Source organism: Orycteropus afer, unplaced genomic scaffold (assembly GCF_000298275.1).
Source record: "Orycteropus afer afer isolate SDZICR_OR568_19922 unplaced genomic scaffold, OryAfe1.0 scaffold00016, whole genome shotgun sequence".
NCBI classification, from domain to species: domain Eukaryota; kingdom Metazoa; phylum Chordata; class Mammalia; order Tubulidentata; family Orycteropodidae; genus Orycteropus; species Orycteropus afer.
The window spans coordinates 14602509-14620994 of NW_006921603.1; the positions used below are offsets into that span (position 1 = coordinate 14602509).

An 18486-nucleotide genomic window follows, 5' to 3' on the forward strand; every position below is an offset into this window, starting at 1 on the left:
CTGGGATGGAGATACGTACGGCATTTCGTGATTCAGGGGACCACTACGGCGACTGGACAAAACGAACTGAGCAACTCTTCTGAGAGCAAAGAAGCCACAGAGAGAAACGCTGACCTGTGAAAAGCGCGGGCCAGCGACCGCCAGACTCTGTGTCTTATGAGAGGCTGCCCACCGGAAACATCCTCCTGGCAATGAAGGATCCGTTGAAGGTAATGGAGGGAGTCTACGTCCAAGACTGCATCCAGTCGCTGCCGGGTGTGACACAGGAACGCCTGTACGAGCCTAACCGTAACAACCCTCCTTCTTCTGGATAGAGGAGCTACAGAGCCTTCTCTGTTCTCTGCCGATTGACTATCCCTAGGTTTCTAGCCGGACCATTTGGGCATGTGCTCTGCATCTTATTTCCGGTAGTGTATGGGTGCAGTTGCCATGGTAATTAGAGAAAGGCCGAATCGGTCCCGAGGCGGTGAGGGGATCGAGAAATCGCTGAAGAGAATTGGCTGCGATTCCCTGTTTGAGAACTGCAATTAGGTAGCGAACAGCTCGCTGTTTGCGTCCCTTAACCCGAGCCCTACACCCTTCACGGTTTTGTTTCCTTCCATCTCCTTTCTCTTTTATACTAACAATTGGGGTGTGTGTATGTATCAACGGTGTACCTATAAATGCAGTTTTATGCCCAGAGAAAGACAAAAACAGATACCATGAATGTATTTCACTCTGTAGGAACGTGACGGGAAGGCTGTGTGTTTTCACTTGGTCCTTGAGAAGCCTAAGGCGCTTGTTAACAGTTTATTTTTCTTGCTGTTTTGTGGCTGGTTATTTATGGAGCCGTTTGCTACAATGTGCTCTGTAGGCCCCCGCCTAGGTCTCGGGCTGGAGTTTTAAATGAAGGAGGTTTCCAAGCCTGAGGGTCATAATTATATATTTATTTAAGCTTCATTTGAGCCTCTTGTTAGAGATAAGGAAAGAGTAGAATTCTGGAACATTTCTGTCGTGGGATTTCCACGTGAGGGAGTCACCTTATTTTAAAAGAGTATTACAGGACGATCCTAAAAAATACTTATATTTTTAAATTGTTTGCTGTAAAGTAAGCGTTCGTTTTCCCTTCCTTATTGGAACAGTTTTCTTTCACATTTGTGAGATGTGCACACGCATATATATTTAAAACACGGATGCTTAATTATAGTGATACCAACTTGCAGTAACCAGACTGTGACACCACATCCCTATGGGGTCCTTCTAAATCTGGTGTAATATGAAAGTGTCAGGCAGGCGGTCTGTGTATTATAAATAGGGTACTTCATCCATGATAAGCGATTATTATCTTTCTTTCCCAAGTGTAAAAGACCTATATAATTCAAGAAGGTGCAAGTGATTTAGGCCTCCTGAGTAAGAATCCAATGAGTCCTGAAGGAGACCCTACCTGTGTCGTCTTATTGTTGAACTTGAAATATTCAATTTATTAGTTTGGAATGTATTTTTAGAAGTCAAAGTTGGGTAATGTTGGATGCTGTTAGCCCACCAGTACAATTTAGTCTAAAGCATTGTCCAAGAAGCCTTCTTCCAGTTTAATAAAGAAAGTGTTGTCAGAATTGATTGCCTTTGCTACTTACTGGGTGGCATCTCTGTCCCTCAATTTCCTCATCTGTAAAAGGGACAAAAAAATATCTGACCACTGCAGTAGGGATAAAACAAGACATATGACATTTCTGTAAGCTCTGAGAAGCAGAACAACAACAACAACAAAAATCCCTGCTGTGGAGTGGGATCTGACTCATAGCAACCCTTCCTTGGGTTTCCAAGGCAATGTCACTACAAAGTAAATTTCGCAGTCTTCTATCCGAGGAGTGGCTGGTGGGTTTGACCCACCAGCCTTCTGGTTAGCAGTCAAGTGCCTTAGGCACTACGCCACCAGAGCTCTTCTGATAAGCAGAGGTACTATATAAATCTAATATATTGTTATTAATAGTGGAACACAGTAAAACTATTATGATAATGCTATTAATAGAATTTTTAAAATTTCAGTCATTCATTTTCCTTTGCATTATTGAGATGGTAATGAAATGATCTGGTTGATCCTGCTGTGGAGAATGGGTGGCAACTGCCAATCACATTATATCAACTTGTCATTATTGTGGAGTTTCACTCTATCTACCGTTTATTTAACACTTATATTGCCAGGCAAGGAGCACTGGTAGTGGAGAAGTTAAGTGAATGGTTGCTGTCGTAAAGGTTTGTGGTTCCAACCCACCAGCCACTCAGTGGGAGAAAGATGTAGCAATCTGCTTCCATAAAGATTTATAGCCTTGGAAACCTTACAGGGCAGTTCTACTCTACATTGTAGGGATGCTATGAGTCAGAATCAACTCCACAACAATGGGTTTCTTGGTTCTATTGTTGTTGTTATGTGCCATTGAGTAGGACCCGACTCATAGCGACCCCTCCTTGGGTTTCCGAGGCAGTATCACTACGGAAGTAGATTGCCCAACCTATTGATTAATTTATTTAATCTTCATTACAGAGCATAGCACCTAAGGCACTTGACTGCTAACCAGAAGGCTGGCGGTTCAAACCCTCCAGCTGCTCCTTGGAAGGAAGGTTGGACGATCTACTGCCTCGGAAAGGTGGCCTAAGGAAGGGTGGCTATGAGTCAGGTCCAACTCGACGGCACATAACAACAACAGCAACATAGCCCTACAAAGAGTCTTATCTGACCTCTGATTTTAAGAGCATAGATGTGTCCTTTTCCTTTTTTCTATGATTTTTCTCTGGTATTATGTTACATCTATGTACTTTTGACATATTACACGTATCTCTCTCAACTGACAAGGGCTTATTCTAGCTGAACGTAGTATATAATGCTTGCATATACATTTTATAATGCTTCTTTAACATATAAAAATGTTAATGTGATTTTTCTGCCATTTGAAAGGCAAGATGATGTTTGCACTTTAGGTGGTTAATGTTGACTAAAACAAATTTTTTAATTATTTTCTAACAGAATGGCCAGCAGTCCAAGAAGCAACATGACTTTCTCCAGTCAGAAATCTATGCTTTCAGAGAATTCTCGAACAAAGAAATTTCCATTAACTGAAGAGGAGATATTTTATAAGAATTGTAGAGCTGCCTACCTAACTGTTTTCAAAAGCAGCTTAGAGAACATTATTTCAAAAGATCAACTTTATTTAGGTAATTTTTTAAAGTTTACGTATTTTGCCTTATTTGTTGAAAGTTAATAAATCAGAAAGACTTGAATTAGAATTACAATGCTCAGTCATCACAATTTCATAGTGATGCTTCACCAATGTACCTACATTAAGCTGTTATGCCATTTTAGATAATTACATAATCTAGGAGACACACAATAAACTTTCAATGTTTTTACAGACTAGATTAGTAGTTTAAAGCTTCCTTCAAGTATTTACTTTTAAAAATACTTTTTCCTTTCCATTTTGGTACTTTAAGTTCATAATAATATAATTAAAACATTTTTTTATTATTAATTACTCATCTGAATTTGTCTTATACTGGGGGGAATGTGATTCATAAAAACAGGTTGTTCAGGGAAGTATTAGGAGATAAGTGAATTTTTGAGAGTTGGGTATTGTAGGGTTTATTGTTGTCGCTGTTTGGTCCCTTACTGCTTTCTCCATTATCATGTCTTAAAATTTATTTCCTGTAAAGTCCCCAAAACCATTGAATTTGGTACTTGCCAGGTGTCTCAAATAACTTAGAGGTCTTTGTGGTCTTTAACCCAAAACCAAACTTACAGCCATCATGTCAATTCCAACTGCCTCATAGGGTTTCCAGGGCCGTAAATCTTTATAGAAGCAGACTGTCTCATCTTTCTCCCACTAGTGACCTGTGGGTTGCCCACTCTTTGGTTCACAGATGAGTGCTTTAACCACTGCTCCTTTTAGTCTTTGTTGTTGTTGCTGTTATGTGCCATCGAGTAGGACCCAACTCATAGTGACCCCTCCTTGGGTTTCCGAGGCAGTATCACTACGGAAGTAGATTGTCCCATCTTCCTTCCGAGGAGTGGCTGGTGGGTCTTTAGATGGTGGCAAATAACAATAACACTGACAACTCATGTCAGTTTCATCAAAGCTAACAACTTTTTGAGTAGCAAAACAGTTATTTTGCCAACTTTAGAATCAGTTTCCTTAAAACTGACATGTTCTTGCAACAGTATCTTGGGTTTGTACTCAATAAGACCTTTATTTGAAGAAATCCATGTTGGGGACAATGAAAAGTGAAGACATAAAATATATTTGATGCCTAAATAAAATGTATTATTTGTAAAATAGCTTAAATGCAAATGCACATGTTAAAAGTGATATTTTAAGTTCTGTTTATTTTTACTTCGGTTTAAGTTCATAATAATATAATAATTTTTAAAATTTATGTACTTTGCCTTATTTGTTGAAAGTTAATAAATCAAAAAGACTTGAATTATTTAACTTTATAATTAATTAAATGTTCTCTTTTAGGTTTTTAAATGTTAGTGTTTAATATATATTAAATGGTATAGACAGAAATTCAGTTAATTAAAATTATTTCTGAGTAATTTGCCATTATTTCTGAATTTTTTCTCTTTATTCTTTAGAAGACAGGTTGAGATTTCAAATGTAATAAATTCTGAAATTTCACATGACCTCCCCTAGTATCAACGGCAGTGAGTTTGGTTTTTGTTCTTATTTCCCCTATAATGGCATTTAGAGTATAAATCAATAAGTATGCATTATTAAAGTGTTATCAGTCTTACAGAATTTTCTGAGAGGATAATGATGCAGTGTTTGTCTCTTTAGTGTTATATACACTTTTGGTTTTATGATGGAATACTCTTTGTAACATTGTAATGATTGATTTCAGATCACCTAGATTTTAAAAAAGGAGCGATATGAACCAGTGACATCTCTTTCTTACTATTATATCTTTCATCTCTATCCTTCTGCCACTTATGTCCATAACACGTGCTCTGACATTTCCATTTCAAGGTCGAATAGTATAGCACTGTTCCAGAGCTTGAGAGTTACTTTTCTTTTTTTTTTTTTAACTTATAAATAATACAGGTATCATGTCAAAGTCTATGCTAAACCCTTGTAAAAGATCAGTATTTTGGTGTCAGTCTTTAAACTTCTACAGTTACATGATGTTTTTATTGTCATCAATGTCCTTACTAATTAACATCAATTAATTCTAAATCTAGAGATCAAAGTTAACTTAGTAGAATGTACCAATTTCTTCAATGTAAAAATGTCTACTTATGGACTATGTATTTTGGCAAAATTAATTTTATTCTGAGAAGGTTACTCTTCTGTAATTAACAGGGCATTTTAAAAAAAACATTTTGTTATTGATGATAGCACAAGCGTATGCTGAACTGTTACGAAAAAGAGTTGTTGTTGTTATGTGCTGTCGAGTCCGACCGACTCATAGCGACCCCTCCTTGGGTTTCCGAGGCGGTATCACTGCGGAAGTAGATTGCCCAACTTTCCTTCCAAGGAGTGGCTGGTGGGTTTGAATCGCCAGCCTTCTGGTTAGCACTCAAGTGCCTTAGGCACTATGCTACCAGAGCTCCTAGGAAAAGAGTTATACACCTATTTCCCAAAGCTGGACAGGAAATACCATTTCTTTCACAGGGACTTTTGACCTTCAAATTACAATTTCATTAAATTCCTATTTGTATTCCCAGCTTTCAAAGGGTGACGGTAAAGTTACCTGGGAATGGAATCCTAAACCACATATGCCTTTTCCTTGGTTCTCTTGATGGATGAATTGTTGTTGTTATGTGCCGTCGAGTCGGCCCCGACTCATAGCGACCCCTCCTTGGGTTTCCGAGGCAGTATCACTACGGAAGTAGGATTGCCCAACCTTCCTTCCGAGGAGTGGCTGGTGGGTTTGAACCGCCAGCCTTCTGGTTAGCAGTCAAGTGCGATGGATGAATTAGGAATAGCCTATTTATACACTAAGGAAAATACTTGCTTATCTTTTATTCCTAGGGTGGCATGGTAATCAGGGCTTTTGTCTGTATCCAAAATAAACCTGTGGAAATGAAAACTAAAAATTACGTTAATTCTACTGCTACAAATTTCTACAAAGGCTTTCTAGGTGAAAGGGATGACAATTATTACAGCAACTACTTCTGTTAGCTGTGAAAACAATCTGTAGATTATTTTCTTATTCCTGTTTCTGTGCTAGAATTTAAATTATCTAGATATGCTGAACAGACTTCTAATTCGTGCATTATTAGTCATAAATCATGATCAGAGGGAACAATTTTACACTTCATGTATGGGCTTATTTAGAGTATAAAACTTTTTGTTGTTGTTGTTGTTATGTGCCGTCGAGTCGGACGGACTCATAGCGACCCTTCCTTGGGTTTCTGAGGCAGTATCACTACGGAAGTAGATGATTGCCCCATCTTCCTTCCGAGGAACCAGGAAATTTGTATCTCTTGAAAAAAACAAAAAACAAAAAACACATGCTTGTGGCCAATAAATGTTCACAACATCGGACTCACAAACATCTGTATTTATTATCCAACTCGACAGCAGTGAGTTTGGTTTATTGGTTTTGTTTTTATTTCCTTGAGAAGATTTCTTTATTTTATATTTATTAGTCCTTATTACACTAAATTGTAGAATGTCCAGATTATCATGTTTATTGTTGATTTGATGATGTACAAATCTTGTGAAAGCCTACCTAAGATGGTTGACAATATCTAATACAGTACAAGGTGTTACAGTGGAAGTTGGTAGCACAATTATACATTTTAAAATTCTGCTAATTCCTTCTGTGGTACTTACGAAACTTATTTTTCATATTAGATAGCAGTCAGTCTTGTTTTTCTTTATAAATGTTATGATTAATATGTAGAGATGTCTTTATTTGCAATTACCAGATTACTGCTATTCAATAATACAAAATATTTACAATTGTTTAAAACCATTATATTTTTGGTGTGACATGACATAAGCAAATACATATATCCTTTCTTATATCATAATTTTTTGCCTTTCATAGATATAAGGGCACAGTTTTCAAAATGAGAAAGTGTTATAAATACTGATTTAAGATTATTTTTTAAAGTTCTGATCAAAATGAAAATAATTTGACCTTTTCATCTCTATAATAGTCTTCTCTCAAAGTATATTGACATTATTGATTTTCAGCAGGGTCATCACTGCAAATGGATACTTTTCGTGCATATATTTGATGTTGGGAACATAATTAATATTCTTGAAAGCCTACTACACAGCAGCAATGGGCATTTTATATATCATGCCTGTGTTGACATTAATATTCTCAAAGTAATGATTTCCTAATTTGAGGCTTCATTATTTGTTGAGCCAGAAAAAGTAACAATTGAGGCTTTCTTCCTCAAAATAATTAGGTGACTAGTCCAGAGCAAAAGAGAAAGAAGGAAGCCAAAGACTCAGAGAAGAAAGTAGTCTATAGAACTAATAGCCTACATGAACCACAGCCTCCTCTACCCTGAGACCAGAAGAAGTAGGCGATAATTGGCTACCATTACTAGCTCTATGATCAGGGCCACAATAGATGGGTCCTGATAGAATGGGAGAAAAATATGTAACAGAACTCAAATTCTTAAAAAGTCTAGACTTCCTGGACTGGTTGAGACTAGAAGACTCCCTAAGACTATTACACTGAAGATACTCTTTAAACCTTGAGCTGAAATTATCCCTTAAGGTCACCTTTTAGCTAAATAACAGATTGGCTCATAAAATAAAGAATATCACCTATAATGAATGTCTTTTATCAAATAAGATCAACTAAAAGAAAGAAAGAGAGGGGGGAAAAAAAACCACTGCCATTGAGTTAATTTTGACTCATAGTGATCCTACAAGACAGAGTAGAATGGCCCCATAGGGTTTCCAAGGCTATAAATTTTTACGAAAGCAGACTGCCTTATTCTTCCGAGGAGTGAGTGGTGGATACAAACCACCAATCTTTTGCTTGGCAGCCAAATGCTTTAACCACTGCACCATCAGAGCTCTTTAAAATCAACTATAAGAAACCAAATGGTCAAAAATTACTTTAAAGCAAAGACTAGAAAGAAGGTAAGGCAGGGAAACTAGAGTACTTGGAAATAGTACAACCTGAATGTAATAAAAGAATGATGACATATTGTGGAAAATGTAACCAATATCATTGAATAATTTATGCAGAAATTGTTAAATGGAGACATAATTTGCTGTGTAAATGTTCTGGTTACCTAGTGCTATTCTGACAAGGATATACCACCAATGGGATGGCCTTAAAAACAGGAGTTTATTCTCTTACAATTTAGAGTCTTAAAGTCTGAGTTCAAAGTGCCAGGCTCTAGGGGCTGGGTCAAAGCCCCTCAACCTTGGGCTTCAGCTCTGCCTCCTGCTCCCAGGCTACTGAAGCTAGAGGCTTTTCTTCACTCAGACAGCTGTTGGCTGCTGAGACTGACAAGGTTGACAAGTAGAAAGGCACAGTCCCGATGCTACCATACCACACGGCAGGCCATTAATTCAAGGCTACTGAAAGTCCCAAGGTCGGCAGAGCATGGCAGGCTGCTAAACAACACCTTGGCTACATGGAGGGTTCAAGTGTGCCATAAGCTAGAGACCATTTCCAAAGCTGCTTCTAATATACGGGAAGCAGACCACATACCCAACAGCAGCTACTCAGCTGCTCACTGTAGATTCTACCATGGAGTTGATTACCAGTCTCATCATGGGGAATTCTGTATCCAGCTGCCCAGCTACTCAACCAGGCCTAGCCAAGCTGACACACAAACTTAACCTCCACAGTAAACTTTCACCTTAAACATAATAAAATATTTAAAATAATAAAAACTAGGTGAATGGTTGTTTTTAATCTCTTCCTCCAAGAGCTCTTAAGAGGTAAAATAGATATTATCAGTTAAATAAATCATGTAGGCTGAGAACAAAAGTGTTGGAATACAAAAAAGATCTATTTTGTTATTGTGGCTATTAATAAATCAAGAATCCTAAGCTGGTGACATGTATATCTTTGTTTTTCAAAGTTAGGAATACATCAATATCACCAAAGTTTATATATTGATATGTGTTTACATTTGTTTAATAGCATATAAAATGATATAAAGAAAAAAATGGACTTAAATAATAATTCTAAATGTTACTATAACAAATCATGTTTGTTTATTGGGCAGCTCTTCAGCATGCAGGAAGAAATCCATCCCAAAAGACCATTAATAAGTACTGGACTCCTCAAACTGCCAAACTGAATTTTGATGATTTTTGTATAATTTTAAGGAAGGAAAAACCTACTTCAAAAACAGAACTTCTAAAATCATTTAAGAAGTTAGATGTAAATGGTGATGGCTCAATTTTACACACCAATCTTTATAAAATTCTAACAAAGGTAAGATCTGGGAAACAGTTTTAGAATATACATATTTTGCAAAATAACTTGGAATCTAACTTTGTCTACTCCCAAAGTCCACATTAAAAATAATTGTTTCATTGTCAGGTGAAATGGATTACATATATGTTGTTTATAAAGTACTTAGGAATCCTTATGGATGAAAGGTGCTTTATAAAGAAAAAAGTGTAAAACTGGGCTACATTGCAGTTCTTTTGTGTTGCTATGCAATTCTTTCCTGACCACAAATATTTGTAAATCAATGACTGGTCCATATATAATAAGTAAAAGACAAAGTATAAATGGATTAGAAACCCATTCCACTCCTTGGTATGTTAGTATTATAGCAGTTATTACTGGATCTTTGATATACAATTCTTGAAATTAAGCAAGTTGAATTTTGGCACACTTCCAGAAAATTTTAAAAATTGTGCATTTTAATTTTATGTAACAGTCTCATTCTTGCTTGACATAATACTCATTCTGAGATTTATAACAAAACCATATATTCACACTTGTAGAAAAGATTTAAATATATTTACACTATCCTCATTAATAACAAAGTGGCAGTCATATTGCTTTAAAATGAATCTTGTTTTTCAGAGAGGTGAGAAGATGACTCAAGAAGAAGTAAATGCCATAATAAATTTGGCTGACATAAATGCTGACGGCAAGTTTGATTACATCAAGGTACGTAAGTTCTTATTGATGCAATTTGTATACTGTGTAGGAAAAATATTTTTAAAGGGACATGTCTTTTTAGGAATGGTAGTGACATATATTGTGTACTAACTGTACTTGAAATTTAATCTCTCCAGGTCCACAATTTTAATCCAATATATTTTGGGAGCTCTGGTAGCATAGTGGCTAAGACACTTGCCTGCTAACCAGACGGCTGGCGGTTCAAACCCACCAGCCACTCCTCGGAAGGAAGGTTGGGCAATCCTACTTCCGTAGTGATAACTGCCTCGGAAACCCAAGGAGGGGTCGCTATGAGTCGGGGCCGACTCGATGGCACATAACAACAACAACAACAACATAACTACATTAAAGATAGTATAACAAAATTAAAACATACACACAGAGACTCCTCAGAAATGTACTTTTTCAGGGGTGGAACCATCATAAAAATTATTTAGAACAACTGCAAGTCTACACATGTCTTGTAAAAAAATAATAAATCACTTTTCCTTGTGTAACATTTTATTTTTACTCAGAGTGTGACCTCCTCATTGAATCATGGCTGAGTTTCACTAGGTCACTTGAGGGTGGTCAATCTGATTCAAGAAAATAAAATGAGTAACCCAGTTCAATAGGAAATATATTCCATCTATCAGTCTATCCCTTGCCTACTAATGTGCATTTGTCCTCTCCTGCTCCCAAATGTATGATTGAATGTTTTACCCACTGGACTACTTTTTTATTTCCTATAGTTTTGTAAATTATACATGATGACCAATGAACAATGTCTCAAGACTTCACTAGAAAAACTGGAAGTTGACAGTAAACTGAGGTGTCAGCAGTTTGGAAGCCACGCTGAAGGGTCTCCTGAAAGGAACCCATCACCAAAACCTAAACTGTCACCTAGAATTATAAGAAAAATTGATCAGGAAACACTCTCAAATAAAGGTAATTATTTTTTTTAACATTAAGAATTTCTTGATCAGGAATGGAAGATCATAGATAAATGTTCCTTTCCATTTTAGCTTATCAGTAATAAATGAGAATCCTATTGTTTGACACAGTTTCTAGACTCCCTTAGCTGTAAAAAAAATCTATGATGTAGAATTTTATTATGAAATTTGACTTGATTATTTTCATTATATTTTATTTTAAACTAAAATTTCAGACTAAAAGCTTTTATACTGAAATAAGGAATCTTATTAGTAGCCTATATATTTGGAATTATTAAAGGCTGATAAATATCAAATTTTTTATTTCAATAGGAAAAACTAGAAGAATAAAATTAACACCTAGAGCTCATACTATGCTATATTTAGAAACAAAGTTCCTATTGACAGCCTTTCAAAAGCGAGACCAAATAACTATTGCTTGTTACAGGGGATGCCAGGAGTTCCTTACTGTCAACAACTAGAAAGTTCAAAACATCGGTTTCTCTCACAATTACCATGGATGTTAATAGTAAGCAAAACACAAAGCTAACCAAGCCAAATTCACTAAAGGTATAGTATTTTAAATTAAGGTAAAAGATACGACCTTTTCTGGAAAAAAAAAATTGACATTGATTATTACTTACTCATGATTTACCAAGAACCAGTAAACTTTGTGGAGTAATTCTTTGAGATTTTTCTGTGGATTGCAGCATTTATACATATAAGCCAGTTGTAATACTTTTAAAATAAAAACAATATATAACAGTATTATTAAAAGGTCTTCATTTTGAAAATGAAGACTCTTAAATTTTTGAGATTGATGATTAAATTATATAATTATATACTTTGGCCCACAAATTTGTTATATTTACAAATATTTTCTATAGATGTTTCTTATAAATAAATCATTCATTCAGTATCAGTTCCTATGAGAGAAAGACAACAAAGTCAGTTTACTAAGTCAATATTTGTAGAGTGTTAATATTGATCTTCTTCCTTTGTTTTTACTTTCTAGACTCAACCTTTACTAGTTTTCTTTCAACAGAAAATAATAGCTACAGAAATATAAAACATTAACTGGAAACTGCTAGGATACATTAAAAATGTGCACCTAGAGACCTCTGTAAAAGGGGGAAAAATGGTTATGACCACATACTGTAACTGCTGTTAGAAAACTGAACTGATTGTCCTCAAGAGCTACATTTTTGTTTCAAATAACAACTCTGTATTTGTTATTGAACTCTGAAGTCCCTTATATCTTTAAATTGCTAGACAGTGACATTTGTTCTATATTAAAATTTTAAAACATTATCTCCAAGGAATTTTGTTCAGACTGTTTAGGAATCTATACACCCTAAGCAATTTGGTGTGCATGTCCAGCATGTTCATATACAATATTTAGTGTCCCAACAATATTATTCTCCACAAATAGAAACTTTTTTGTATTTTGCAACTAAAGTAAATGCTAATAAAATTGACTTAGTTAAATAATTATGGTTTATGTGATTCAAAAGAATAAATACAATTTTAGATAGTATATTGAGAAATATAAATATTACTATGGATTATATTAAGTGGCATTAAGACTTTTTCTGTGTGTTGTACTCTTGGTAATTGGACTCATTTCAGTGCAATACCTTTACTTTAGTTCAATTCACCAAATATTTTTTAAGCAGGGAATGAATGCTAGCTATTTTGCTTATTGCAAAATATGGACCTTGAATTAAAAAAATAAAACTTTTCATTTGATTATTAACAGTATATCAAAGTAGTATACCATAGTATTTAATTTATTCATTCATATATTCAGCAAATACTTAAGTGACTACTCTGCCAGACACTGTTCTGGATGTGGATGAAGAGCTTTAACTTAGTGTGTTTTTGAAAGATTGAAACCAGATAACATATTTAAAGCCTTTAGTACATTACCAAATACATAGCATTCACTTTAACAGTGTTAATATTATTACAGAAATGATTGTAGGTTTTTAATGGGAATGACATGCTGGAAGTATAGCTTAAGAAACCATAGTAATTAGATAGAATTCGATCATAGGGTGTATTGTGTGCTGTGTAATGGAAGTCTCAATTTAGGGAGTCTATCTGAGAGGCTGATAGTCTTATCCAGATATGAAGTGATCAGAGTTTGGCATAGGATAGCACCTGGACTTACTAAGTAAAGGGAAAATCTAATAGACAATCCCAAAATTATTCTGATAATGATTGCCGAAGAAGAGAGAATTCAAGTTTTGCATCTAAGACATTAAGAGCAGGGAATAGGGCTGATGATAATTGAGAATTAGATAAAAGTTACTAAGGAAATTTAATGATTAAAAGCAGATAGAATTGTCAATATTTAAATTCTAGGATTTTCATAAAATTTAGTGTCTTTCAGAAAGATTTAATAAACTATTTTCATAAAATAGTATATCTAACTTTTTACATTGTATTTCTGACCTTGATCTTATCCACTGTTGATCATCTGGTATTTCTTAGAAAAGCCAAAATGATATTTTAAAAATTTGTAACCATTTTGTGTTCAGCAAGACTCAGTCCTTTGTTTGCATTTTATTTTGAAATTCTTTTGTTATAATTTCATAATTTTTAAAAGTTTCATACCTCTGAGAAGCTTTTGTTTATGAATATAGTTATTGTATGTTATTTAATTAATATTAACAGAATAAATTACTAAAAGTGTTTTTTAAATTAATGTACTTCAAATACTTAAATCTATTTCAAACATGTTTGAGTACTTCAATTATGTGTGGAACAGAAAAGTAGGGAATTGGGACAAACCCCAAACTATGAGTTATTAACTATAGACATGCAATACTTCTTTTATCCAGACTCCTACTTAGAATATGCCTACATATATGCTTTATATGTATATCTATGTCGTATAACTTATATATAGCCATATATGTAAATATATACACCTTTAAAACTCAAAATGGTTAACAGTACCATTTTGTTGATTAATGTTACCATTAATTTTGTAAAGGCTCCAAATAATAACTTTGTTATGAATGTTTTTTATATTTTCACAATATTGATCAATTCAATCTCTCCGTTAAAATCTTACCTTTATAAATAATTTAACCTTTTTTAAAATATGTAAAGTTTATAATTTTATTATAAGAAGGTTCAATAGTTGTCTCTTTACTTCCTTCTCTTAGCAATGTACAGAAAAGCAAATAACTTTCTAGTATGTGTGTGACATAGGGTATCTTTATAAAAAAACAACAATAGTGATGATGATGATGATGATGATGATAATGATATATAAGCTCCTCCTATAACTAATCTATAACATATTACTAATTCTACCTCACCTTACATTTTAGTAGTAGTACACAATTCATATCTAAATAAATCACATTCACTACAGTGTACTAAGAAAGATATAACTTTACTGATGCATTTAAGGGTTTTGATATAATTTTATGCTTTATTTGTAATTGTGCTTTTCAGCATTTCTTTATATATTATAAATGAAAATAAATAAAATTTGTATATGACAAATAAATTAATTAGTAGTTCTGTTTGGTTTTATATGAATTTACCTGAATTGGTAGAATATAGCACCACCTCATGCCCTGTATAAGTATTACAAGCTACTATTTAATGTCTGCTTCTTCACTCACTATGGTAGAGTCCCAACTCGTAGCAACCCCTCCTTGGGTTTCCTAGGCAGTACCGCTTGTTGTTGTAGTTGTTGTTGTGTGCCGTCGAGTCGGCCCCGACTCATAGTGACCCCTCTTTGGGTTTCCGAGGCAGTTATCACTACAGAAGTAGGATTGCCCAACCTTCCTTCCGAGGAATGGCTGGTGGGTTTGAACCACCAGCCGTCTGGTTAGCAGGCAAGTGTCTTAGCCACTATGCTACCAGAGGCAGTACCGCTAGGTAAGGAGATTGCCCAGTCTGCCTTCCCGGGAGTGGCTAGTAGGTTTGAACCGCCAGCCTTCTGGTTAGCAGTCAAATGCCTGCTTGGTACTGTCAAGAAGGAGCTCTGGTGGCATAGTGCCTAAAGCATTTGACTGCTAATCAGAAGGCTAGCAGTTCAAACCTACCAGCCGATCCTCGGAAGGCAGACTGGGCAATCTACTTCCCTAGAGGTACCACATAGGAAACCCAAGGAGGAGTCGCTCTGAGTCGGACCGACTCGATAGCAGTGAGTTTGGTTTTTTGGAATACTGTCAATTATATCACATTTGGAATTTCTTACTCTGTCATTCTAAAAATTTGAGTCCTCAACTTTATTTAATTTTGCTCATTATACTCAAAACTATCAAATTAATCTATAATGCTTTCATATTGATTTATTTGAATGAGGGAGCCAAAGTTGTCCATATTTTTTTCCTTTAATTCCTAACATTTTAGTCTGGATCTTAGGGGATATCCTTTGTGTAATTGAAAGTCTACTTTGTTTTAAAAGAAATTTTAAGTTGAATAAGCATTGTGTGTTTGATGATTCTGGCAGATCTAACGAAATAGAATGCTTTTTTAAATAGTAGAGCTACACATTCTCCTAGTATTTAGTATTCAAAATAATCTGATTGTTAAATTTAAGTTTGAGTGATACAAATAATGTGGCATTTTTCTTACTTCTGTTTTTAATAGCTGTTTTTTTTATATCATTTTCTAGCCTTATTAACCCATGTATGATATTGTAGCATGCAGATTGGGTGTCTATTAAAAGAAACTTAAAATTTGCCTTCTTCCTGTAGCATTATTTTCTAGAATGGAAACTTAGGAAAGGCTTATAATAAAAATGTTTATTTAACCTGCTACCCAACTAAATTTTATAAGGACATCTCCTATTCATCCATGATACTGCCCCTGGAAATGCTATCAGCACAAGGAGAAAATCTGCCATTCTTGAATGTTTCAACACCACAAATTATATTAACTACCAGTGCATCAGGCATAGCGCATTCATTTTTAGAGTTTTATTTATATATGTTTTAGAACTAGAAGGCTGCTACAGCTATGATTTCAATACAAATTTAAGAAATTTTCTAGTTATAAAATCTATATTTTTAAAATAAGAAAACCTGTTATGTTTTTTATAATACTTCAATATATTGATAATTCACAATAATGATTTGTCATAATTATAATAATAAAGGAGCTCTGGTAGCATAGTGCCTAAGGCACTTGACTGCTAATCAGAAGGCTGGCGGTTCAAATCCACCAGCCACTCCTCAAAAGGAAGGTTGGGCAATCCTTCTTCTGTAGTGATACTGCCTCGGAAACCCAAGGAGGGGTCGCTATGAGTCGGGCCGACTCGATGGCACATAACAACAACAACAACATAGTAAACTTGCAATTTCTTTTTTAAATTGACTTTTTTAAAGACCGTGTTGTTGTTTTTGTTATGTGCCATCCAGTCGGCCCTGACTCATAGCGACCCCTCCTTGGGTTTCTGAGGCAGTATCACTACGGAAGTAGATTGCCCAACCTACCTTCCGAGGAGTGGCTTGTGGGTTTGAACCGCCAGCCTTCTGGTTAGCAGTCAAGTGCCTTAGGCACTATGCTAGCAGAGCTCCTGTAAAGACCTTAGGAGATGTTTAAATGTGATATAGAACAGAACTTAGAACACTATAACTGGTAGCTTGGAAAATAAGGAAATCTCAGTTTTAGCTATAGTTCTATAGTCAATGAGAATTAGGATATTAAGCGTATCACTTTTTTTTTTTTTAGTTTCCCCATAAATTAAAAGAGAAGTATTTTTAGATTCTTTATACCTTTATTATTCTATAATTCTGAACTAGTATCCTTGACCATTCCAGATATGTAAATAGAAAAAAAAATTCATAAAATGTTAGATGGAATTCCATCTGATAATGTTATAATCAGAAGTAATTAGGACAACATTTAAAGTATTTTTCATTTGATGTCAGAATCATAATTCAAGTTGTCTCAAAGGGTAACATCTAAATACTCTGTAAGTATGTCTTTCTTTTAGCAGTCATCATGATCCAGAAACGTGTTGATAGTGTTAAGGTCAGTTGGCTCTGAGATGATGTCATCATCTACTGTTAGTCCATATATGTTCCCAGCCAAGAGATTAACAGAGAAGTTAGTGAAATTTGGTGCATACTTTCACTTAGCATTAAAAATTAAAGTTTTGAGTCAGGCCCAAGTTTGAATCTCATTGTTTTATAGAGACTTTTGAATTTGGTTCCCTGAGTTCTCTTTTGGAAACACAATCTAATGGTAAAAGCATTAGTCCATAAGTCAGACTCTAGACCTAATACTTCTGCAAATTCCATGTAAAATTTGTGAACTCATGTAACCTCTGGGTTCTTCAACTTCTCTGTTTATTAAAATGACTAGTTTATATTCACTATATATTGTCTCAGAAAGAGATTATGAAGTATATATAATGATTTGCTTCTGTCATGGGCAATATTCTTATGAAGATGAATTCCACTAATTTATGGTCACAATTTCTCAGAATTAAAACTACACATATTTTTTATACTGCAGAGGTGTGGCAGTGTATATCATTAATGACTGACTGAAACCTAGTGTAATTGTTATGTGGTAAAGGTAAAACCTTAAAATTTAGTTAAAGAAATTTCTAAAAAAAAAGATGAATATAAAACTGGAAAACTTAAGTTGAAAAATAGCCAATACTCAGGTAAAAGGGAATACAGAAAATACATGCACTGAAGCTTACAAAAATGGTTGACGTCTAAAATAGTCAAGGAATTTTTTTAAATATGTAAGAAAATGTCCAAGTCTTCAGTAGAGTTTTGAGGATAATTGATGAATAGGCTGTCACAAAAAATAAAAAATAGTAAACACATAGGGAAATGTTCAACCTTGTTAGTAATCAGAGAGCTCAAATTAGTGTAAAAACTATTATGATGCCATTTTTTTAATGAAATACTCAGGCATACAAAAATATATTAATTATTATAATATTTCATGTGCCTACCCCTTGCTTAAGAAATTACCCCACCTCCATCTCCTAAATTATTTCATAATGATAATACTGACCAAGTAATGGCTAGGGTAAATTGTTACATTCATGTGCCATTGGTGGTATTACAAAATTGGAACAAATGTTTTATAAATCAATAGGGGAATACATGTCAGTAGTCTTAAAAATATACATAGTCTTTGCTTAGAAGTTGTTCTCAAGGAAATAATTCATCAACAGGAAAACATGTAAACAAAATAGTAATCATTTTAGCATGGTCTGTAATGAGGAGAAATTGGAAATTACCTAAATGTCTAAAATTTTGGAAGTATTTAAAATATGATGTGTCAACTTAATAGATAATTATAGAATCAATTCAATAAAATTTTAATATTGCATAGCAAAATGTGTTTCGTATGATTTTAAATGAAAAAAATAGAATATAAAATGGTGTTCATTAAAATATAAAAATAGGTTTCTATGTGAGGCCAGTATTTAAAAGTATTATGTAAAAACAGCCTAGGGTAGTGGAATTATAAGGAC

At 34.5% G+C, this 18486-nt stretch overlaps 1 protein-coding gene across 1 annotated transcript in view; it reads left to right on the top strand.

The window, feature by feature from the left end:
- Positions 1 to 429: 429 nt before the first annotated feature.
- The window catches only part of EFCAB7 (EF-hand calcium binding domain 7), a 57673-nt gene continuing 39616 nt past the window's right edge, over positions 430 to 18486 (top strand). Inside the window, 8 exon segments of the mRNA XM_007959149.2 lie at positions 430 to 448; positions 451 to 486; positions 489 to 531; positions 3002 to 3189; positions 9188 to 9399; positions 10003 to 10089; positions 10833 to 11028; positions 11461 to 11582. Coding sequence (XP_007957340.2) covers positions 430 to 448; positions 451 to 486; positions 489 to 531; positions 3002 to 3189; positions 9188 to 9399; positions 10003 to 10089; positions 10833 to 11028; positions 11461 to 11582 — 903 coding nt within the window.